The sequence below is a fragment of the Marmota monax genome, unplaced genomic scaffold (genome assembly GCF_021218885.2).
Source record: "Marmota monax isolate L192 unplaced genomic scaffold, Marmota_monax_Labrador192_F-V1.1 WCK01_AAM20220418_F8-fsc00078, whole genome shotgun sequence".
Taxonomy (NCBI): domain Eukaryota; kingdom Metazoa; phylum Chordata; class Mammalia; order Rodentia; family Sciuridae; genus Marmota; species Marmota monax.
The window spans coordinates 6807581-6831555 of NW_026694865.1; the positions used below are offsets into that span (position 1 = coordinate 6807581).

Below are 23975 nucleotides of genomic sequence, written 5' to 3' on the forward strand. Positions count from 1 at the left end.
TGACAACAGAGCATACCCTGAGGCTTCTTGATTTTTCTATTACAAAGGTGTCTGCAATCTTAGGACCCAGGGTTAAGATAAAACTCAGGTAATTAATTGTGAATACATTTCCTACTATTATAAAGTTAATTTAATCTGTTAGAATGTTAATTTAATCTGTTGTTTAACTCCTCTAATTCTATAATGCAGTATGGCTGTTAAAGTAATGAGTAGCCTTTTTTTTTTTTTTTTTTTTTTTAATTCCAGGGTATCCATTATCCTGGAATGTAGCCTAGTGCTAAAACATTTCCCTAGATGTGAGAGGACCTGGGTTTGATCCTCAACATTGCAAAAACAAAACAAAACAAAAAACCTCAAACATAATTCTTTGGAACAAATTAATGCTGTGCTCACACTCTCCAGAGTTGCCTTTCAAGTGAACAATTAACAGAATATACCCCACATCACATTCATTTGATCCTACTTTTTATGCACAGGTATTCAGAGTGAAAATCATTTTCTGAGGGTTTTGTAATTAGAAGATAAACATAGGGATAGAGAAAAATTATTACTTCCCTATTCTATCTAGCCTTTAACACATTTGGCAGATTTTTTTTTCAGAAAGGCATTTTATTATTTCTCTTCGTGTGTGTATGTATATACAATTCACACAGTGTTTTTTTTTTTTTAAATTTCACATGATCCTAAAACCAAAAGACTGTCAAAAATTATATTAGTTTCCTTTTCCCAATCCCATAGAATTGTTTTGACATGAATGATATAGATAAGTCATGCCTGCGGTTTGAAAGCTCTCAAAAATTCTTATTTTGATTTGTGTCCAAAAATCCGCTTAATTTTAGGTTTCGTTTCCAGAAGTCAATCATTGTGTATTTAACCCTATGTATTTTTTGAAGAAATGTAATTTTCTGTCATTGCTGTTTTATTTCGTTTCTATAAACAGGCCCATTTACCTACTTCAGAATCTTAGCAATAACACATCAAGTAACCCGGGAAAGTGTCCGGGCACCGCCCACCTGGCGCTGGTGCGAATCACAAGCCCCTGCGAGTTGATGGACTAGCCAGCACTGCATTAAGCCTCACCCCTGGACTCCGGCGATTGGTTTGGGGTTAAAGAACAGAACCAATGGGGAACCACAGCTCGCGAGAGTCTTGTGGAGCGCGGGAAAGACATTAATATAAACGGTGGCGGGAGAGGTTTTTTTTTTTTTTTTTAGGTCCTTGTCTTGTGAACCTCATCGGCCAGGTCGTTTTTCTTGTCTCTTCCCGTTTGAACATGGTGCGAACTAAAGCAGACAGCGTCCCAGGCACCTACAGAAAAGGTGAAGGGATCCAGCGCCATAGTGGACAGCAAGGGGTGGAGAGGGGTTTTTCCTGGGTGGCGAGATGCCCTGGCTCCCCTGGGCCCGGCACACCCAAACTCCAGCCAGCCAGGAAGCAGCCACCAGTCCCCTTTACCTTGAGGAAGCGGCTGGAGGGACAAGGGAAGGCCATCCTGCTGTTCTGGATCCCTGGGCTGTCCTCCTGAAGCTGCTAGGGTCCGGGATTGTGGTGAGAATGTGGCGAGACAAGGTATCAAAACCTTCCTGCCCCTTTCTGAATGCTCCCCTCCTCGCCTCTCTTTGCAGTGGTGGCTTCTCGAGCCCCAAGAAAGATCCTTGGTTCCTCCACCTCTGCTACTAATTCTACATCGCTTTCATCAAGGAAAGGTAAGAAGCGCCCTGCTGCAAGCTCCTTGAGTAAGAGGACGCCTCCTAAAAGAGGATCAGGTTTGGCACTACAGCCCTGGCCCACTTTGGAATTTTATTAGAGATTCTCAGGCCTTTCTTCCCTATCCTTTGAGGGGGCCTTGGCCTATTAGGGGGCTAGAGTATGGGAAAAAAAGTCTCATGGAAATGAATCTCAAGCCTTGAGATGGGGACCCAGATTTATCTTCAAACCTATTTTTGTTGTTGTTGTTGTTGTTGTTTAGTGTTTATTATTGACAGTTGGCTTTTTCTTTTAGAAACTATTTAAGTACCTCTTCACTAGATTTAGGATAATGATTGACTATGCTAACTACATTGTCTTCTTCTTCTTCTTTTTTTTTTTTAATTTTGAGACAGTGTCTGGCTAAGTTGCCCAGGCTGGCCTTGACTTGCCATCCTCTTGCCTCAGCCTCCCAGTTCACTGGGAATAGAGGTGTGTGCCCCTTAGTCAGGCTTACATTGTCTTCTTAGTATAAATACTTTTTCTGCCTTTGCTTTTGCTTTCCTTCCTTTCTTCCTCTATCCCTCACTCCCATCCCCTCCTCTGTCTTTTTTTGAGTGTGGTGTTTGTGTGTGTTTTCTAACTTTGCAGCTCTTGATACTGCTTTTGTTTGAGTAGGAGTGTAACAAGGCGAGGGAAATAGCTTCACACTGCTCCTCCTGCATGTGGAGAGGATGAGAAAATGCCCTGCCATCTGGTGCCTCTTCCCTTTCAGTAGAAAGTTGAACAGGCAGGAAGATTAATTCCACAAGATTTAGTTACAAACAGAAAGGAGAGCACTGTTGAAGACTTCATAGATTTTTCAGTCAACTCAAATTTCCTCCTATTCCAAACACTTTCTTAGAAAATATTTATTATTTCAGTCTCTTCAGATAAAAGGCAATAGTAGGGCTGGGGTGTAGCTGAGTGGTAGAGCACTTGCCTAGCATGTGTGAGGCACTGGGTTCAATTCTCAGCACCGCATATAAATATATAAAAATACAGGTCCATCAACAACTAAAAAAATCTTTTTAAAAAAGGGAATAGTAGTTAAAACATTTGAAAGAAGATGAATTTTTTGAGACTATCTTACAACCTGTACCACTAGAATAAATCCCATTAGGGCCACATTCCATTGTTTGGAACACTGCTGAATCACCAGAGCCAACTGAATGTACGCCCTTAATGAATGCTTTGAACAAATGCACCTTTTATAATGTTTAACATATCTCTATCTTTACTTCCAGTAAGTGTTTGAAACTGGTAATGCCCTTATTTTTTTTTCCTCTTTTGGTACTGGGAATTGAACTCAGGGTTGATCTACCAATGAGCTACATTTTCAGCACTTTTTTATTTTTTATTTCAAGACAGAGTCAAGCTAAGTTGCTGAAGCTGGCTTTGAACTTGTGATCCTTTTACCTCAGCCTCTGAACTAAGATTATAGGCATGGGCCACTGTGCCCAGCCTAAATGATCTTATTAAATAAAATTCTGGTGATTTATTCTATAGGGTGATACCTTATGTTAGGAAAAACTGTATCAAATATTGTATGACAGTACATAATACTGTTTGATAGCTTTGCTCATGGACAAATATGAAAAAGATTTTCCAGCTTTAAAAATTGTTATTACTGATTTTTTTTCCTAGGATCAAACTATCAAACTGAGTTTATTGTCTGATTATAGCTTTCCTGTGTCACATTTTCTAGTTTTTTAAGATGGATGTAATATCCCTTATACCTTTGAGAATTTGAAGTGAAAGAAAGAATTAAGTCTTTTTAATGAATGGTGGTTGGATTCCTAGTTCTTATTTAGTTCTGTTTATATTTTACAGCTGAAAATAAGTATGCAGGAGGAAATCCAGTTTGTGTACGTCCAACTCCCAAGTGGCAGAAAGGAATTGGAGAATTCTTTAGGCTGTCCCCTAAAGATTCTGAAAAGGAGAATCGGATTCCTGAAGAGCCAGGAAGCAGTGGCTTAGGAAAAGCAAAGAGAAAGTAAGTTTTTATATTCTGGAATATAAAGAAAATATACTCTTGAAAATAAAGGATGAATGAGATATTGAATAACTTTAAAGTTTCTCTTCAAGCTAAATATAAAAACTAAAGTTTTTTTTTTAAACTTGTACTATTTCCTTAATATAAATCACTCCAAAATTTTAAACATCAAAAGTATTATTTTTCTTATTCCAAAGAGAATCTGTACCCATGCAGGTAAGTGCTGCATTAACTGTGAACTTATACTCTTTATTCTTTAATTTTCACCTTTTTCTTTAGACATTTTTTGAAAGGCAGTTTCCATGTTGGTTTATTTAGCTTGAATTCTGTTTAGCCTCCTGAACTACCAGTTTGGGGCTGACAATATACTTCAGTGGTAGAGCCTGTGTTTAGCATACACAAGGTCCCGGGTTCAAACTCCAGCATCAAAACAAAACAAAACAAAATACTAGTTCAACTTCCCCAAGAAATATAAAATGTAAAAAAGTTGAAAAATATAGAAATATCCATATAGAAACAACCAAGGCAGATACTATGGTATATTATCTTGACAATTTCTCTACAAGTACTTAAGAATATTTCAAAACAAAACAGGGATAAAATTATACATATATAGAGTTCAATGTGCAAAGTTTTTTTGTTGTTGTTGTTGTTTTTGAGATAAGAGTCTCACTGTAGGGGGTGGGGATGTGGCTCAAGCCGTAGCGCACTCGCCTGGCATGCGTGCGGCCCGGGTTCGATCCTCAGCACCACATACAAACAAAGATGTCATGTCTGCCAAAAACTAAAAAATAAATATTAAAAAATTCTCTCTCTCTCTCTCTCTCTCTCTCTCTTTAAAAAAAAAAAAGAGTCTCACTGTATTGCCAAGGCTGGCCTCAAAATTGATGTCCTTCTGCTTCAGCCTCTTAGATAGCTAGGATTAAGAGCTACCACAAACAACTAGCTTGCAAACTTTTTTTTGTGTGTGTGGTGCTGGGGATTGAACCCAGGGCCTTGTCCATGAAAGGTAAGCACTCAACCAACTGAGCTATATCCCCAACCCACTGCAAACTTTTTAAAAAGCTAATTAAACTATGCTTTTAATGACAGGAAAATGCTCATGATAAATGTTAAGAAAAAATTCTGGATACAATCCTTACTGTGTAAAATCTAAACCATGTATTTGTACTGTATGAAAATATAACAAATATTAGTAACAATTATCTCTGAATAAAAACCTCTTATACTAACAAATTTCAACAAACAAGTCACTTTTTTTTAAAATAGTTTTTTAACTGTAGTTGGATACAATACCTTTATTTATTTTTATGTGGTACTCAGGATTGAACTCAGAGTACTAGGCAAGTACTCTACTGCTGAGCCACAACCCCAGGCCAACAAGTCACTTTTAATAACCAGAAAAAAGATAATGCTACTTGGAAAAAAAAATTGAAACCTGTTTTTTTCAATTTTTAATAATGTTAATAATGGGGTCCAGGCAACAATTTTTAAATGTTTTAAAACTTTCAAAAACAAAGTATTTGACTGGGTAAGGAAAGGTGTGGCATCTTGTCACTGTCATTGTGATGCCATTTGAATATAAGGCGTGGTTTGCTACTTCCACACCAGTGAGGAATTCAGAGACCCTCCAGCCTACAAAAGCAGCAAGTTGGACACACAAGGGTAAGAGGATGGTGGCCAGGCTCAGTCTGGGGCTGCTGCTTCTGGTACTGCTCCTACCCATGCAGATTAATTCAGATTAATTCATTAATTCATTAAAGGTAACTAGCACACCAGGTGCTACCTATTATGAAACCACAAAGCCCACCACCGCAACCAGCTCCAGCGCTATAAAGACTATAGCCAGTCTTCTCGTGGTCTTACTTACCCTTCTACATCTCTACTATTGAGAGAATAGACTAAGAAAAATCTACAGTTCTCCAACTCATATTTTTAAATCTCAATCCAAATGGCATCTGGAAGTCTGTCTTGGTAGGAAAAACAACAACAACAGGTGTTCATCATGTCTGCTAATTCCACTCATTTTATCAACACAGAAAATCTTGAGAGTCCAAACTGGGATGGTTTGAAGATCATCTGAAGGATTTAACTAAATAGAGAATGCCAATATTAAATCTGCTGGAGTTTCATGTACAAGACTAAGGAGAAAGTCAACATCAAAAATTACTTAACAGTTTTTTTTTTTTTAATGTGGCTTAAGAAATATGGACTTTAAAAACTACCTTGAAGAGAATTATGTTACTCTGCTCTAAGACAAGAATGACCTGTGGAATGGAAATTCAGTTTTCATTTTGGCTCACTAAATCTAGAAGGCTGTAAAATAACTAGGCAATATAAAAAGATTTCATGACTTATATGTATGTTGGAAAGAACCATCAGGTGTTAATGGAAATTATTTTTTTTTTCAATAATTATTTTTTAGTTTTAGGTGGACATGATATCTTTATTTTATTTCTATGTGGTTCTGAGGATCGAACCCAGGGCCTCCTGCATGCTAGGCAAGCACTCTGCCACAGAGCCACAACCCTAGCCCCTCTCTTGTTTTGTTTTAGTCCTAATTTTTTATTCTTATTTATTTATTATTTTTATTTTGGTGCTGTAGATTGGACCCAGGGCCTTGCGAACGCTAAGCAAGCACTCTACCATTAAGCTACATCCCTGCTTGACATTGCATTTAACTTTCTTTGTATTAATTGACATGTGCCAGGGAAAGGATAGATTGGAATCTATTCCAAATCCAAGAATGAGTAAGAGTTGCATGTATACTTAAAATAATTGGTAAGCATTTCTTAGCACATGTAACCATTCAATAAAAGTGTCATTCATTAGCTACCGTACTTCATTCAGAAGAATAGAAGTATACTGACTTAAACCCATCTTACAACATTACTTTTTATTTTGCATATATTGAATAATTATATTTGCATATAATTGAAAATTTATGACTCAAAGACATATTTGATAAATCTTGAAAATAAGAGGCAAACATGAAGTAGACAAAAATAGTGTATTTGGGAAATGAAGATTGGAAATCCCATTAAATTCACAATTTTTTTTTAATGTTCTTTCTGTAAATACTTTAAAAAAACTTCTGTAGATCAGAATAGCTACATTTGGAACACTTTCTGTAGTTAAGACTTAGTTCTAAGCCTTAACTGGACTTGATTCTAGAAAGAAAAACTTTTACAACTGCCTCACTGTATATAACTTTTTAGGAACAGACACTGCATGAAATCTGGTTCACACAGTCATACATTGACCCTTAGCTGTTCCAATATTCATTATGGCTACAACAGTTTTAAAAAGTTTTAAGCCATTTTTAGAATCTACCAGATCCAACAGATCTCAACCTGTGGTATATGTGAACGAAACTTGCTCTTGCTTCATAGTTAACACTGTACATCTGATATGGATTGTACATTGTGTTTTGAATTGATTTACATTGAATACAAACTAAATAAAAATAAAGGGCTGAAAGAGAACAAAATGATTGCTAGAGAAGAGCACACCTGCAATCCCAGCTACTCAGGAAGCTGAGGCAGGAAGGTAAGATTGAGGCCAGCCTCAGCAACTTAGTGAGACCCTTCTCAAAATGTTTTAAGAAGGGCTTAGGGCCAGGCTCGGTGACAAACCCAGCCTCAGCAATGGAGATCGGCTAAACTCAGTATGACCCCGACCCTAAATAAAATACTAAGTAGGGCTGGGGGTGTGGTTTAGTGGCTGACTGCCCCTGGGCTCAATCCCTGATATCCCCCAAAACAAAATAACACTATTATGATTGTTTATTTTTTTACTTTTGAATTTGCATGTCATATTTGTGTAGGGCCATGTTAATCTTCTCTGCATTGTTCCAATTTCAGTATATGTGTGGCTGAAGCAAGCACATAATTTATTTCAATAAAAATCAACCATCAAACTTTTTAAAAATTTTTTGGTACTAGAGATTGAACCCAGGGGTGCTTTATTACTGAGCTACATTCCAAACCCTTTTTTTTTTTTTTTTGAGACAGGGACTCCCTAAGTTGTTTAAGGCCTCACTAAGTTGCTGAGACTGGCCTTGAACTTGGATATCTCCTGTCTCAACCTCCTGAGTAGTTGGGATTATATGCATGAGCCACCAAGCTTTTTAATAGGTTTGTTTTCCAGCTAGGATATAGCTCAGTAGAGTGCTTACCTTGCATGCATTAAGGCCATGGGTTCAATTCCTAGTACCACCACCCACAAAAAAAAAAATCACGAATAATAATAGGTTTGTTTTCATGATCCTCTCTTTTTGTTTCTCCTCATTGCTATCATTTTTCCTTGTTCTTTCTTATTCTAAATTAACAAGGTGTAGTAGTCAAGATTACCTCTAGAATATACTTTAATCCTTTTGAATTGTTTGAATTAACATTAGGGAAATAAAATAATTTGGCAAGACAGCCAATTTTGGCTATAATACAGGAATAAACCTATATTTCAGTTTTCCATCATATGGAAAGAAATTATACATATATTCTCAAACAACTTTAATCCATGGTATAATAAGATCTGTGCCATAAATGTAGTAATACAGGTTTACATTTTTTCTTTAGGCCCCTTTCTTAGATTTGACTTTTAAGACAGTTACAATTATTCCTTTATTGAAATAGTTTATTAGAAGGAATATGAACCTTCAAAGTAATATTTTGAAATATGGTTACTCTTGTGGTCTTATTTTCTCCTAAAGGCAGGGTAAACTCCCATCTATTGCACATAGAGAGTCAGAATCAAGAGAATATCTGCTTAAATCTTTTTTTTTTTTTTTTTTTTTGTTCCAGGGGCACTTAACTATCAAGTCACATCTCCAGCCCTTTTTATATTTTATTTTGATACAGAGTCTCACTAAATTGCTTAGGGCCTTGCTAAATTGTTGAGGCTGGCTTTGATTTCAAATTCTCCTGCCTCAGCCTCCTAAACCCTTGGGATTATAGGAGTGTGCCACCATGCCCAGCTTCTGCTTAAATCTTGAACAGAACTATGATGCCTAAGTAAATTAGACTGTATGAAAAGGAAGTTTAGGTCATAATAGCATTCATTAGTTAACTTGGTTTAAATTCCAGCATAGCCTACTGAGATATGAAGCAATGATCATCTTTTTTTTTTGTACTGGGAATTGAACCCACAGGCACTTATCACTGAACTACATCGCTAGCCCTCTTTATTTTTCTTTTGAGAAGGGTCTTGTTAAATTCCTTACAGCCTCACTAAATTGCTCAGGCTGGTCTTGAACTTTGCAGAGTCACTGGAGGTATATGCATGCATCCCTACACAAGCAATGATAATCTTATACAATGTCTGGTTACCTTCATTTTAGCTTCCTTCTTTTGGTACCCAGTTCTATGATCATTCAGGCTTACTGGATCGAATTTGAAAACTAAAATCTTTAAATAGGTGTCACAAATCTTTTCCATCTCTAAAATAAAATTTTTGATTTATGATTAAATTCTTAATTGACTTTTTCTTTATAAAAAGTAAATATGAATGGCTTTGGGATAATGTAAATTATTTTTTAAAAACTATGACAACCATAAGTTAACAAATTTGCTGTTTCCTCTGCTCAAATGAACTGCTTAATTTTTTGCTTTTTATTATTACTTTTCTTTCTTTTTTTTTTTTTTTTAATGGTATTGGGGACTGAACCCAGACCTTCACGCATGCTAGGCAAGAGGTCTACTACTAAACTGGGTGCCCTGCATGCCTGTAATCCCAATGGCTTGGGAGGCTGCAGGCAGGATGATTCCAAGTTTAAAGTCAGCCTAAGCAACTCAGCGAGACCCTGTCTCTAAATAAAATATAAAAAACAGGGCTGGGGTTGTGGCTCAGTAGCAGAGCACTTGCCTAGGACATGTGAGGTCCTGGGTTCAATCCTCAACGCATATAAAAAATAAATGATGGGGCTTGCCTAGCATGCATGAGGCACTGGGTTCGATTCTCAGCACCACATAAAAATTAAGTAAAGATATTGTGTCCACCTAAAAACTAAAAAATAATTAGAAAAATAAATGAATAAAATAAAAATTTAAAAAAAGTTACCTCATTAAAAACAAAAAAGGGACTGGGAATGTGGCTCAGTGGTTAAGCATCCCTGCATTCAATCCCTGGTACAAAACAAAATAACAACAACAACAACAACAAACACAACAACTCTACTATTGGGTTACAACCCTTTTATTTATTTTGGAACAGGGTCCCACCAAGTTGTCCTGGCCTGGAACTGCCTTAGTCTTTTGAGTAGCTGGGATAATAAGCATGTGTTATTGGCCAGGATTATTACAAAGTTTTGGTTTTTTCTTTTCTTTCAATACTGGGGATTGAACCTAGGGAGCATGCTTTACCACTGAGCTATATCCCCACACTTTATATATTTTAAAAAATATTTTATTAGTTGTTGATGGTCCTTTATTTATTTTTATGTGGTGCTGAGAATCAAACCCAGTGCCTCATACATGCTAGGCTAGCGCTCTGCCAACGAGCCACAACCCCCGCCCCGCCCAGCCCACACTTTATATTTTTATTTTGAGGCAGGGTCTTGCTAAGTTGCTAATGCTGTCCACAAACTCCTGAACTTCCTGCTTCTACTTCCCAAGCAATTGGGATCATGCAATTGCAACACTGCACCTATCTATCATGAAGTTTTTACTGATAGATTATATTCTATTTATCAATTTACTTAACCTTAAAAAAAAAGATGCTCTAGGAATGAGACACTGTAAATAAAAATCGCAACATATTCTAAATGGGAAATATTGATTCTGCAAAATAAGAGGCAAAGAAATTGCTACAAATTGTGTTGCACTAGTACTTGAAATTTATACATATTTGTCAATTAATAAAGTTAAATTTTCTTTCATTTCTGGCACTTGACCACAGCCACTACATTATTAATTATTATTCCTACAAATTAAAAAAAAGGACTTAAAAAACAAATAAATAAAATTACTGTTCCTGATTTCTGTATGTTTTTTACTAATTTTTTTTCTAATTTTTTTAAAGAATTGATACTTAGGTAACTACTAAAGTTCTCTGTTCTTTCTACAGAGTATGTCCTTTGCAACCTGACCACACAGATGATGAAAAAGAATAGAACTTATTCATCTTTGAATAATGTCTCCTGTTTACTCTGGTATTTTAGGGTATAAATTTGCATAGATATGTTTGTTCAGTAAGCTTTGATGAATAGGCATTCGATTTAAAAAATGAGGCTAAAGTTTATTCAAAAGCAAGTTATGAAATTGGAGAATTTGTAAAATTACGGTTACTTAGGTTAATATTCAATTTTAATGCACTATGTTGGTTCTTTTACCTGTTATAAAGCTTCTTGTTCTTGCTAACATTAAATCAGTGCATGATGTTCCAATTACTAATGTCCTGTATTTGAGATTTGTTTACATCTTTGTACTGATGCCATTTGGGCATTGAAATTATGCTATGTTTTTATTCCCTTTATTTGCTTTAAAAAAGCAGAGTTAGAGTTTTGCACATGAAAAAAAAATCAGTATTAATTAAATTTAGTTTCTGTCATTTTTCGGAAAGGGGGCCAAAAATGCCCTCTTGAATAAATTTGGATGGATGTGGAAAAAGTTAAGGACAGTTAAAACAACAAAAAGACAAAATTCTAGCATAGAATAAGGAAAAAAGATTCTATAAGCCACATTAATAGGGAGGAATTTTTCTTGGATATTTGATTCAGTATCATAAAATATTACCCTTTGCATTTATACTTTTAAAGTTGGAAATCAATAAAATATGACAGGCAAATCATGCTATAAACCAACAGCTATGTCTAAAGTCCTTAGAGCATTCACTTCATTTCTCAAGATTAACTGAAGAAGTGGGTATAATACTACTTGTTAATTGATGTTCTTGCTTTCCTAGCACACTTTTTGCATACTGACAAGCTGTCAATTTTCAAAATTAACCATGTTTTAACAGGCATGTTTTCTGAAATTTGAAATAAAAGACTACTTATTTTCACAATACACATCCATTTGTGTGCTTCCTGAATTAATGCCTGACCAAATGTTTCAATTTTATTCCTTCCAAATGCAAAATCTGATTTTATCAACTTCCAAACTGATACCTGATGATTGTAGATTGTATATTATATTTTTTGCTTTGTCTTTTAGAAGTGGATGTTAAACGGAATGTTATTCAATTGGGAATACACACACACTACACATATGTACATATGTGTGTGTGTATATATACATATATGTATATGTGTGTACATATATATGATCAATATGTGTGTGTGTATATATACACACACACACACACACACACACACACACACACACACAGGGTCTCACTAAATTGCTCAGGCTGGCTTTGAATTTGCCATTCTCCTCCCAGGCATGCACCACTACAACAGCTTCAACCAGGTTTTTAAAGAACAATTAATTACTGGATATGCTTTGAAGTAGGGTGTGTGAGGTCTCAAATGTGCATATGTAGATGGCAGGAGTGGGAATGTTTTAGATGTACTGAGACATTAGAGTCTGAAGTAATTTCCTAACTGGCTTTGCTGAATTGACTGCCTAGGTAAATCAATTTAACACTGTCTCATGCATTCTGGAACCCAATAGACCTGGAATTTCTTCCAAGTTACCAAAGCTATTTCCTGTCCGTCCTAGCTCAGGTGGACAACAATACAATATCCGTGATTGAGGTTATCATGACCCACAAAACTGAAGACTGCCATTGCAAGTGTATTCACTGCTAATGAAGAGAAAAATTTAGAAGTTACCCTCTTGCTGTACTGCATCTAAGCAGACCTATTCAAGATAGGAAAGACAAGATTTTTACTCATTTTCTCTGAATATTTAATTACTATAATGATGAGGGGTTTTTCTTAGGGGTGGGGGGACCGGAGATTTAGCTCAGGGGCACTCGACCACTGAGCCACATCCCCAGCCCTATTTTGTACTTCATTTAGAGACAGGATCTCACTAAGTTGCGTAGCACCTCGCTTTTGCTAAGCCTGGCTTAGAACTCGCGATCCTCCTGCCTCAGACTCCTGAGCCTCTGGGATTACAGGAGTGTGCCACCGTGCCTGATAGTCATTTTTATAAAAAGGATTACTTTTAAACCCCAAACTACCCTAATATAGAATAAATGAGATGTCTTATTGAATTGTTTCTTGCCCACAGTGCAGGTATGAACGTTTATTCGGAGTGGAGGATTAGATATGTTTCTCATTACCAAACTTGATTATGGGGTTCCTTTGGCCTTTTGCTTTGCTCTTTTGAGGATTTACATCCATTCTCTCCCCTCCCCTTTAATTTAGCAAGGTTGTTTCTAGACCATAAACAAACACGCGCAATCTTTAAAAAAAAAAAAAAAGGTGAAGACAAAACTTGCTCACCATTTGGCTTCAGGAGCTATCACAGGAGAACGAAGTCTATCAAAAAGCTTTCACATTGAAGATTTTTAAAATCCAGCTGAAACACAAGGGAAATCCACAAGAGGGAGATGCTTGTTAAATCTCCAGAAAGTAACTCCCGCAAGGGACCAGTAAGAAGAGCTTTAAGAGGAGCCACTTAGCCTGGGGCTCAGAGCAGAAGGGAGCTGGTGTATGCAGTTGGTGGGGGCTGATGACCCAGAATGGCTGAAGGGAAAAGCGGCATGGGCTTACTGCCTCTGGCAGCGAGGCATTTCCTCGAACTAAATTCTTGAGTAGAAGGTAAGAGGGTGTTACCAAAGCAGAGCAGTACTCTCACAGCCTACCACCTGGTAGTCCCAAAAGATATGAGGGTGGGTGGGTGCTTTGGAGGCACTTCCGCTTAGCAACCCCACGCTGTTGCTAAGGAGGGGCTGCCGCGGGGATGACCCGGAAGTGGTGGTGTCAATTTCTCCGTGCCTGCTCTAGGTTTGTCCTATCAAGAGCGTCGGGGTACTCCGAGGGCTCCTGGCCGTGGGAGGGGTCAGTGCTAGTGGTTCCGGTTCGGCTGCTGCCGCCCCTCGGCTCCTTACTTTCCCCCTCCCCTCCGCCTCCTCTCCTCCCTCCCGCTCTTGGGAAAGAGAAGCTACAGCTGCGGGTGGGTAGAGAAGCACTCGGCGCCTCCGGGAGGGGACCGCGCCCGCTCCTTTGAGCCCCAGAGCATGCCCGTTCCAGGTACTTGCTCTAGCTTCGACGGGGTCCGGGAGGCTGGAGTCTGAGGGAGTGTGTGTGTGTGTGAGAGAGAGAGAGAGAGAATGAGAGAGAGGGAGAGAGTGAGGGGATGATGGGTGGCTCTTACCCGGGTCGGGGAGGGGGACGCTGGGATCCCGGGTGGGGCGCAGGCGGCGTGTGGAGGGTTGCGTGGGCGGAATGGAGGGGCTGGGACACACTGCCGGCGGATAGTTTCGGGTAGCGGGCTAGGGACCCACGGAGAAGGTGCCCCTTCTTAGGCAGAAGACTTTGGCCAGTGCTGACCCGGAGTTTGCCACCTGAAGGCTCGCTTTGAAAAAGGGGGAGCATCATCTAGGGCCAAAAGGAGAGTATGGACTAGGCGGGGTGGCTTGGGCAATCTCATGCTTTCCATTACCGGATTCTCCTACCCATCCCGCTGAGACAGCGAGGTTTCAGGGTTTGTGGGGGTTCTGATTCGGCTGAGCACAGTGGAGCCGCCCTTGGGAGAGCTGGGGCAGGAGAGTGGGTAATGAGACCTCCCTCCACCCAACTTCCGTGCGCTTCCCCCGCTCCTTCCTTTACTGTTCCCTTGCCTCAGCGTCCTACAGGATCAGTGTCCCCCAAGTGGGTAAGGATCACCGTGTAGAAGAAAGAGGGTGGAACTGGATTTGTTGCCCCTAAATGACACTTCAGATGTTTGGAAAAACTTCCAGCTAGATACATATCTGGTACAAATTTTCTTTTAAAAGTGCGATTCTGAAAAGCACCCAGCACCCATACTCGGACATTGCCTTGTATAGTAGATGTACGTGCCTGGCGGCGGGGGTGGGGAGGGGGGGAGACAAAAAACAAGAAGACTGGGAAAACGGTATGGATATAGAGGTCTAGGAAAGACATGTTGAGGCAAGCCTCGTCCAATCTCTTTTTTACCTGTCGGTAAACCTGCCCTAGTTTAAATGAAGCAGAAAGATCCTTTTCATTTCTGTTTCATTAACTGAATTGTAGGTAGTTTAGTGATGCATGTCTCAGAATAGATACGTGAACTTTCGGTGAGACTAGATTCTCTGCTGTTGAGCTGTGTTAATCTTTTAAGGAGATAATTGTGGTCAAGTGGAAGTATTGGCTTTGAGGTAAATAAATCTGGGATTAAACCCACACTGTGCTGCTTGCTAATTGTTGACCTTGGGCAAATCCTCAGGTTTTTCTTTTTAAATATTTTTTAGTTGTAGATGTACATAATATCCTTATTTTATTTACTTATTTATTTTTATGTGGTGCTGAGGGTCGAACCCAGTGCCTCACACTTGTGAGGCAAACACTTTATCACTGAGCTAGAATCCCAGTCCGCAGGGTTTTTTTTTTTAACATCATTTTTTATTGTTGTTGTTTTTTATATGGTGATGGGGATTGAACTCAGGACCTCCTGCATGCTAGGCAGGTGCTTTACCACTGAGCTATCTCCCCAGCCAGTTTTTTTTTTTTTTTTTTTAAGAGAGAGAGAGAGAGAATTTTTTTAATATTTATTTATTTATTTATTTATTTTTAGTTTTCGGCGGACATAACGTCTTTGTATGTGGTGCTGAGGATCGAACCCGGGCCGCACGCATGCCAGGCGAGCGCGCTACCGCTTGAACCACCTCCCCAGCCCCCGCTTTTTTTTTTTTTTTTTTTTTTTAATAAATAAAATGAGTACAATTCTTACCAGTATTACAAGGGGGATAGTACATTTAAATTACAGCCTCCTCTTGCCTTGTTGAGCAATGAACTTAGGGCCTTGCACATACAGGCAGGCACTGTACCACTGAGCTACATCCCCAGCCTCTGTATGTAATTATAATTAACATCATATTTCTTTAAAGAGAATTAAAATTGGAGCATAAAAATAGAAAGTAGTAGTAATTTTAAGATTAAAATCAACATTAATAGCTTGACTCTGATTTAGACTAAAGTATTGGCAAAAAAGAATTCTTATAACTAATCTGTAAAATAAATGGATATGGAATAAATTTCCACCTTTAAGTCATTTCTCATTAGAACATGGAAATCAAGAAGTGTGTGGTCTTTATGTTTGTTGGCTTTATGGATCTAAAATCATAGTTACATGTGACCTATTAGATCTCAAGATTTTCAGCTAACATTTTTGTTTGTTTGTTTGTTATTAGGGATTGAACCCAGGGGCACTCAACCACTGAGCCACATTGCCACCCCTATATTTTTTTGTATTTTATTTAGAGACAGGGTCTCACAGAGTATACTAGCCTCTCACCCATTGCTGAGGCTGACTTTGAACTCGAGATCATCCTGCCTCAGCCTTCTGAGCTGCTGGGGTTACAGGCTTACTCTTCTGCACCCAGCTAAGATGTTTTTTTTTGATCTTGTAGTAAGTAATTTTAAAAATTGTACATGTACTTTATAGTCAAAGGAATATAAAGGAATAGAAATAACTTACTTTAGGCCTTGTGTGGTGGTGCACACCTGTAATATCAGCGACATGATAGGCTGAGGCAAGAAGGATGGCAAATTAAAGGACAGCTGCTGCAATTTAAGGAGACTCTAGTCAAAAAAAAAAAAAGTGTTGGGGATGGGGGCACATGCCTGTAACCCCATTGGCTAGGGAGGCTGAGGTAGGAGGTTGGCAAGTTCAAAGTCAGCCTCAGCAACTTAGCAAGACCCTGTCTCAAAATAAAACATAAAAAGAGCTAGGTAAAGCATGCCTGGTTTCAGTCCCTAGTAGGAAAAATAGTTTGTTTTTTTTTTTTTTTTCTGAAAAGTTGGTACAAAGTTTGTAATTTAACTTTTCAGAGAGGTTTTTGAGTTTTGTGTGAATTTAGTCATTTTTAAATGTATTTTTCCAGTGTTTTTCTTTTCTTTTTCCTTTTTTTAAAGATACGATAAATTTGTGATGAGTTTCATTTAAAGAGACTCTTGTCTAAAAAAAGTGTTGGGGTTTATTTTTTTTTAATATTTATTTTTTAGGTGTAGTTGGAAACAATGCCTTTATTTTATTTATTTATATGTGGTGCTGAGGATCAAACCTAGGGCCTCACACGTGCTAGGCCAGCGCTCTACCACTGAGCTACACCCTCAGCCCCATCTTTTTTTAAATATACTTTTTAGTTGTAGTTGGACACAATAACTTTATTTTATTTATTTTTATGTGGTGCTGAGATTCGAACCCAATGCCTTGCACATGCTTGGCAAGCGCTGTACCACTGAGCCCCAGCCCCTATATTTTTCTTTTAAACGAAGTTGAAATTGTTTTGCTACAGTTATTCAACTTTTAAAATGGCTCTTCTAAGGATCCAGTCTTTTGTATATATCTAAGCTTTTTGCTCTTTTCTTGGATCATTATTTTTCATCATTTTTGAATCTTAAGGTAAGATTATCTTGCTTTGATAAAGTTATCAGAAGCTGCCATTCCCCCCCATCTTCATATAAAACTTTAATAATCCATTCATTTTTATGAAATGATACTAGCTGTTACAGCAAATTGTTCTATCTAAATTGTATGCAATGACTAGAGACTGTTAGGGATGATATTTTTCTCCATGACAAGTATGTGACTGATGATTCCAAGGGTCTTTGCAGTTGTCTGTGATGGAATTTGCTTGCCAGGAAATCTAAAAGTGACTAAACCTTAACCTTGGTTTCTATCTCTTGGATGATCTGTAAAAGATTTAGGTAAGAGACGTGTGTGTGTGTACCCAAATACACACACATACATATATCACCTATGTATATATAAATCATGTATATACATATACAGTGTGTGTGTGTGTATATATACACACACACACACGCACACACACATTTATACTATAGACTAGAATCATATAATGAAAAAAGTTTAGTTGATTTTTTTTTTTTTTTTTTTAAGTTTATTTTGGGTGCTGCCAAATCAGGAGTGAAAGAGAGTTACTGTGGGCACGGCACGTTAAAAAAAAAAAAAATCCAGATACTGCTTTCTCTTCACACAAATCAAATGATTGCTCTTCCAGAGCTTATTTGTATTTTAAAGCACAGTTCTCTTATTTAATTTCTAATAAAGTTAAATCATTTGTGTATCAGGAAAAAACTGATATGATAACTAGATTTTAATATTGCTGATTTTTTTTAGAAACTGTTTTAATGGCTTTATATTAGAAGTAGATTTTTCCTGAAAACTTTCAAATTTACGAAATGATAGTTTTTCTCTTTTTAACTTCTAACTTGTCTCTACTCATTTCTGCCTAATATAGAATCTTTGAGAAGACAGGATTAAAAAAAGAAAGAATTTACTTCAGAATTACCATTTTATGGTTTTATAGATTACTTATTTAGAGAGCTAAATTGGATTTTTACATTATTGGGATTGTGTTCAAGATGGACTCTGAAAAAAAAATTACATGCCATCTGTTTCAGATTCCTTCTCTCCCCACCCCTTCCATGTTTTATGGCTTTGAATTCATCAAATTATTTTTCAGAAAAAAACCCCAGTAGTTTTGAACTATATATCAGTCTAACAGTGAACATGTAACTAAAGAACTTGCATTTTTATATTAAATTACACAGGATAATGTCAGGCATTGGTTAAAGGTGATTATCTCAAACTCTGAATATTACATAGCTTCTTATACCTTTAATTGCCATTCACATTTTAAACCTTTTTTGTCAGTAGTGCTTATAATAGTCCACTAGTTGGTAGAAGTTGCTAAAACAAATTGGATATGATGGTATTATAATAAGGCTTTATTGACATCTTAAACTAGAAGAAAAGCATCTACTGAGGATTTTTTATTGAATGATAAGCCCACTTGAATTTAACCTTCTGATAATGGGTTTTGCGCCTTACCTGTATGCACGTTGCTTTGTTTTTATGCACATGTAAATAAAATGCTACATTTTGCCATTTTTCAGGGCGTGTGTGTGTGTGTGTGTGTGTGTGTGTGTGTGTGTCTTGGAGAAATTTGGATCTTAATATCTTAATAAATTCTGAAGATGGGCTATTGGATTTACTGAACTGGAAAAGACCATAACTTGCTAAGATTGTAGTAGTTGGCACTTAACGTCGACCAGAAAGACTCAGACATCTTTGAGAAAATATAGTCGTATTAGTCTGGTTTTGCAGAAATGAAGTGAAGAGAGAGCCATCTGGATAGAAGAGTCATGCTTTGTCTGCAGCAGGCATGTTCTGGTGAGGTAGGAAGACAGATGGACTGTCCCTACACCATTTTAGTCTGCCCTCACCCAAAATCTTCAAGTAGGTCCCGTAATTATGATGGAGGTTGGTTTGCCAGGGATGATATTTATTGTTTGTTGTTTTTGTGGTTCTAGGAATCAAACCCAATGCTTTGCACATGCTAGGCAAGTGCTCTGCCACTGAGCTACATTCCCAGCCCCCCAAATTAATGATCTCTCACTTATCTCAATGAGATATGGACATAATTGGGGAAGGGATATTCTCTTGTTTTTTACCATGGTCAGAGAAGCTGGGTGCAAAAGTAGCCATTGCCTTTCTCACCATAGAAGCCTTGATGCAGCACCTCTCTGGTTCTGGGTAAGACAGAGTGCTCCAAGTGTTGCTGTCTCCATCAAAATGCTGCATGAATTTTCCAGGAATAATAGCATTAGAGCCACATTGATTTCTTTTGCTTTACACCTTCTAACTCCTTAGCCTAGAAAAGGGGTCATTGAGAATGTTTGGGCCTCGGAATGAAAATATCATACATATTTTACATCCCTCTTGATAAGTTTCAAAATATTCCTTGTTGAGTTTAATAAATGATGCAGATATTCATTGTTGACTATAAATTTGTTGGTGCTTGAGTATCCATGATAATCATCATATTTTATTTTAACCCTTCTGATAAATTACTAACCACAGCTGTGGTCAAATAGCTTCTCAGCTGGATATCTCCTCCATTTCCTAGAGATCACTCTCTGATGCAGATGCCAGTGAGCAGAGGAATAGCCAGTTGCTAGGAAAATGGCGAGGGGATTTAAATTTTGTTTTTTCACTAAATAAAATTTTTGTAGTCTACAGTGACAGTACCTACTCTTTGAGATTATGTACGCCTTATTATGGTTGTTTCTATTTTATTTTTGGTGCTGGAGATTGAATCCAGGGCCTTTCATATGGTAAGCACACACTCTGCCACTAAGCTACCTTCCCAGCTGGTTTTTTGTTTGTTTGTTTGTTTGTTTGTTTTTATTGGTTGTTCAAAACATTACAAAGCTCTTGACATATCATATTTCATACATTAGATTCAAGTGGGTTATGAACTCCCAATTTTACCCCAAATACAGATTGCAGAATCACATCGGTTACACATCCACATTTTTACATAATGCCCTATTAGTAACTGTTGTATTCTGCTACCTTTCCTATCCTCTACTATCCCCCCTCCCCTCCCATCTTCTCTCTCTACCCCATCTACTGTAATTCATTTCTCTCCTTGTTTATTTTCCCATTCCCCTCACAACCTCTTACCCAGCTGTTTTTTTTAATAAAAAATTAAAAAAAAATTTTTTTAGTTGTAGTTGGACACAATATCTTTATTTTTGTGTGGTTCTGAGGATCAAACCCATTGCCTCACATGTGCAAGGCAAGTGCTCTACCACTGAGCTACAGCCCCAGCCCTAATAAGTTTTTTTTTTTTTTTTAATATTTATCCTTCAGTTGTAGTTGGACTCAATACCTTTATTTTGTTTACTTATTTTTATGTGGTGCTGAGAATTGAACCCAGGGCCTTGCACGTGCTAGGCGAGCACTCCACCGCTGAGCCAGAACCGCAGCCCAAGATTTTTTTTTAAATAATTTTTTTTAAAATAAGATTAGTTTTAAGGCTGGGGTTGTGGCTCAGCGGTAGAGTGCTCATCTAGCACTTGCTAGGCCCTGAGTTCCATCATCAATACCACATAAAAATAAATAAATAAAGGTATTGTGTCCAACTACTTCTAAAAAATAAATATTTTTTAAAAAGGTTGGGTTTAGATTTACAGAATAATTGAGCAGATAGTTCATAGAGTTTCATATGCTCTCCTTTCCCCAACAGTTTCCTCTTTTATTAGTATCCTGCATTAATGTGGTAATTTTGTTACAATTAATGAGCTGGTATTGATACATTCTTTTTTTAAAGTTTGTTTTAATTAGTTATACATGACAGTAGAATGCATTTATGCACTTTGGTATATCATACATAGATTGGATACAATTTCTCATTTTTCTGAGTGTACACGTTGTAGAATCATTGGTCATGCAGTCACATATATACATAAAGTAATAATGTCTGTTTTGTTCTGTCTTTCCTATCTACACATCCCCTCCCCTCCCCTCCCCTCCCTTCACTTCACTTCCCTCTACCTAATCTAAGATAACATTATTCTTCTCTAGATTCTCCCTCCCTTTTCTTATTGAGAATTAGCATTTGCATATTAGAGAAAACATTCGGCCTTTGATATTTTGGGATTGGCTTATTTCACTTAGCATGATATTTTCCAATGCCAACCATTTACTGGCAAATGCTGTAATTTCATTCTTCTTTAAAGCTGAATAATATTCAATTGAATATATATACCACGTTTTCTTTATCCATTCATCTATTAAAGGACACATAGGTTGGTTCTATAGTTTAGCTATTGTGAATTGAGCTGCTATAAACAGCGACATAACTGCATTACTGTAGTATGCTGATTTTAAGTCCTTTGGGTATAAACTGAGGGGTGGGATAGCTGGGTCAGATGTTGATACATTATTGTTAATTGTAGTCTTTAATTTTAATTTAGGGTTTACTTTGTATTATATAATTTTGTGGTTTTGACAAATGCCTAATGATATATATCCATCTTTATAGTTTCTTACAGAATAATGTAACTGTTCTAAAAATCCCATGTACTTTACCTGTTTAATCTCTCCTTTTCTGGCTGAATCTGTCTATAGTTCTGCCTTTTCCAACATGTCATATGGTTATTATATAATATATAGCTTTTTAAGACTGATTTCATTTCTTTTACTTAGTAATATATATATATGATATGTGTGTGTGTGTGTATATATATATGGTTCGTTCATGTTTTGTGATTTGATAGCGTATTTACTTGTTTGTTTTATGGTACCGAAGATTGAACACAAGGGTGCCTTGTCATTGAGCAGGATGACTAGCCCTTTTATTAATTTTTTAAAATTTTATGATAGAATCTCACTAAGTTGCCAGCATTCCATTGAGAATTCCTTTGGCTCCACATCCATACCAGCATTTGGTATTGTCACTTTTTTTTCTGTATTTTACTCATTATCTAGTAGGTGTGTAGTGGTGGGTTGTTGTTGTCATTTTTTGTGTCGCTAGGGATTGAACCCAGGGCCTTGAACATGCTAAGCAATGTTCTACCTCTGAGCTATACCCACAGCCCTCATTGTTCTTTTTATTTGTGACTGCCTATTGATATATTATGTTGGGCATCTTTACACATGCTTATTTACCCTCCATGTATCTTTTTTGGTGATGTGTCTATTCATATCAATTGCCCATTTTAAAATAGAATTTTTTTTTTTTTTTTTTACTGTTTTGTGTAATTCTATGTTGGATAGAAATCCTCTGTCAGATATTTTTTTTCCCATATATTTTCTTCCAGTCTGTGTCTTGTCTCTCATCTTAACAATGTCTTTTTTTAAAATTTTTTTAAGCTGTTGATGGATCTTTATTTTATTCATTTACTTATATGTGGTGCTGAGACTTGAACCCAGTGCCTCGCACATGCTAGGCATGCACTCTACCACTGAGCCACAACCCCGGTCCCTTGACAATGTCTTTTATAATATAAAGTTTTTAACTTTTTTAATACAGTATATGCTAAGTTGCACTCTTTTTAAAATTGGTGCATTGTAATTCTATATCATAGTGCGGTTCATTATGTCCTATTAATACATGCATGTAACATAGTTTGATCAATCTCATTCCCCAGTTCCTACCCCATCCCTTCTTTCCTTCCTCTAAAGATCTGTTGTTTGCTCTACTCTACTGATCTCCCTTCTATTACAGTTATTGTCAAAAGTTTTAAATTTTAATATATTCCAAGTTTTTTAATATATTCCAGTTTTTCTTTCATGGATAGTGCTTTTGTTGTTGACCTAACAATTTATTTCCATGCCCAAGATTTTCTCCCGTGTTATCTTTGAGAAATTTTATAGTTTTGCATTTTACATTTATGTCAGTGATTCGTTTTGAGTTATTTTTTGAGAAAGGTATAAGGTCTGCTTTTATTCTTAGATCTTGCATTTGTTTATGTAATTTTTTGTATTGCTGGGGATTGAATCCAGGGTCTAGGTTATGCTCAACATGAGATCTCTTTGAACTATACTCCCAGCCAGGATTTTTATTTTTAAGCTGGTGCTGTGTATCAAACCCAAGGCCTTGCATATGAAAAGCACACACACTATCACTGAGGTACATCCTTAGCTCTTGATCAATTATTTTATAACACTTTATTTTTAAAAAATTAATATTTCTTAGAGCTGGGGTTGTGGCTCAGCGGTAGAACACTCACCTAGTCCGTGCGAGGCCCTGGATTTGATCCTCAGCACCACATAAAAATAAATAAATATATTGTGTCCAACTAAAAAATAAATATTAAAAAATGAATATTTCTTGAAAGAAGATAAAATGAATGAAATGGTTTTGTGGGAGTGGTACTGGGGATTCTACTCTAAGCTGGGGAGGGGGAATGCTGTAAAATGAGATTTTCCTGACATTCTTGGATGTCATTGGTGGCATTGTTCAGAGTCTGGTTTTACTTTACAGTAGGTAGGTCGTTAGGTGTTAATTGACAAGTTCTTAATTCTCTGATATAAAGAGCACTAGAAAGTATAAGCCAATTGTAATACTAGCTATAAGAAAGATGCAGGTGGTAAGAGGGCTTGATGGGAGACCTTACTTCAGAATTTTTTAATTTTTTTTTTTTTTTGAGAGAGTTTTTTTAATATTTATTTTTTAGTTTTCGGCGGACACAACATCTTTTTGTATGTGGTGTTGAGGATCGAACCCAGACCTCACGCGTGCCAGGCGAGCGTGTTACCGCTTGAGCCACATCCCCAGCCCCTCAGAATTTTTTAATTGTCATGAAGTCACAGCCTTTGCCACTTAC

The 23975-nt window shown here is 37.2% G+C and overlaps 3 protein-coding genes and 1 non-coding gene across 8 annotated transcripts in view; 2 read left to right on the plus strand and 2 right to left on the minus strand.

The window, feature by feature from the left end:
* Window positions 1-13478, minus strand: part of Trip4 (thyroid hormone receptor interactor 4) — a 71329-nt gene extending 57851 nt beyond the window's left edge. Inside the window, exon 1 of the mRNA XM_046426603.2 lies at window positions 13110-13478. The gene's annotated coding sequence lies outside the window, so the exon portion shown is untranslated. The remainder of the gene's footprint in view (window positions 1-13109) is intronic.
* Pclaf (PCNA clamp associated factor) lies at window positions 1168-11726 on the plus strand. The gene is made up of 4 exons (XM_046426605.2): window positions 1168-1319; window positions 1626-1706; window positions 3559-3721; window positions 10784-11726. Exons 1-4 carry the CDS (start codon window positions 1274-1276, stop codon window positions 10827-10829), a joined length of 336 nt encoding a protein of 111 aa, XP_046282561.1. The 5' UTR covers window positions 1168-1273; the 3' UTR covers window positions 10830-11726.
* On the minus strand, window positions 7503-7610 carry LOC124080683 (U6 spliceosomal RNA). Its single transcript, XR_006847767.1, has one exon. It is a non-coding gene; the product is annotated as a U6 spliceosomal RNA (small nuclear RNA).
* Window positions 13479-13650: 172 nt separating the features above from the next.
* Window positions 13651-23975, plus strand: part of Csnk1g1 (casein kinase 1 gamma 1) — a 151830-nt gene continuing 141505 nt past the window's right edge. For 3 of the 5 annotated variants that reach the window (XM_046426565.2, XM_046426568.2, XM_058573298.1), the window contains exon 1: window positions 13652-13859. The gene's annotated coding sequence lies outside the window, so the exon portion shown is untranslated. Of the gene's footprint in view, window positions 13860-23975 lie in introns of all 5 variants that reach the window. The other 2 variants (XM_046426566.2, XM_046426567.2) reach the window with 2 other exon arrangements.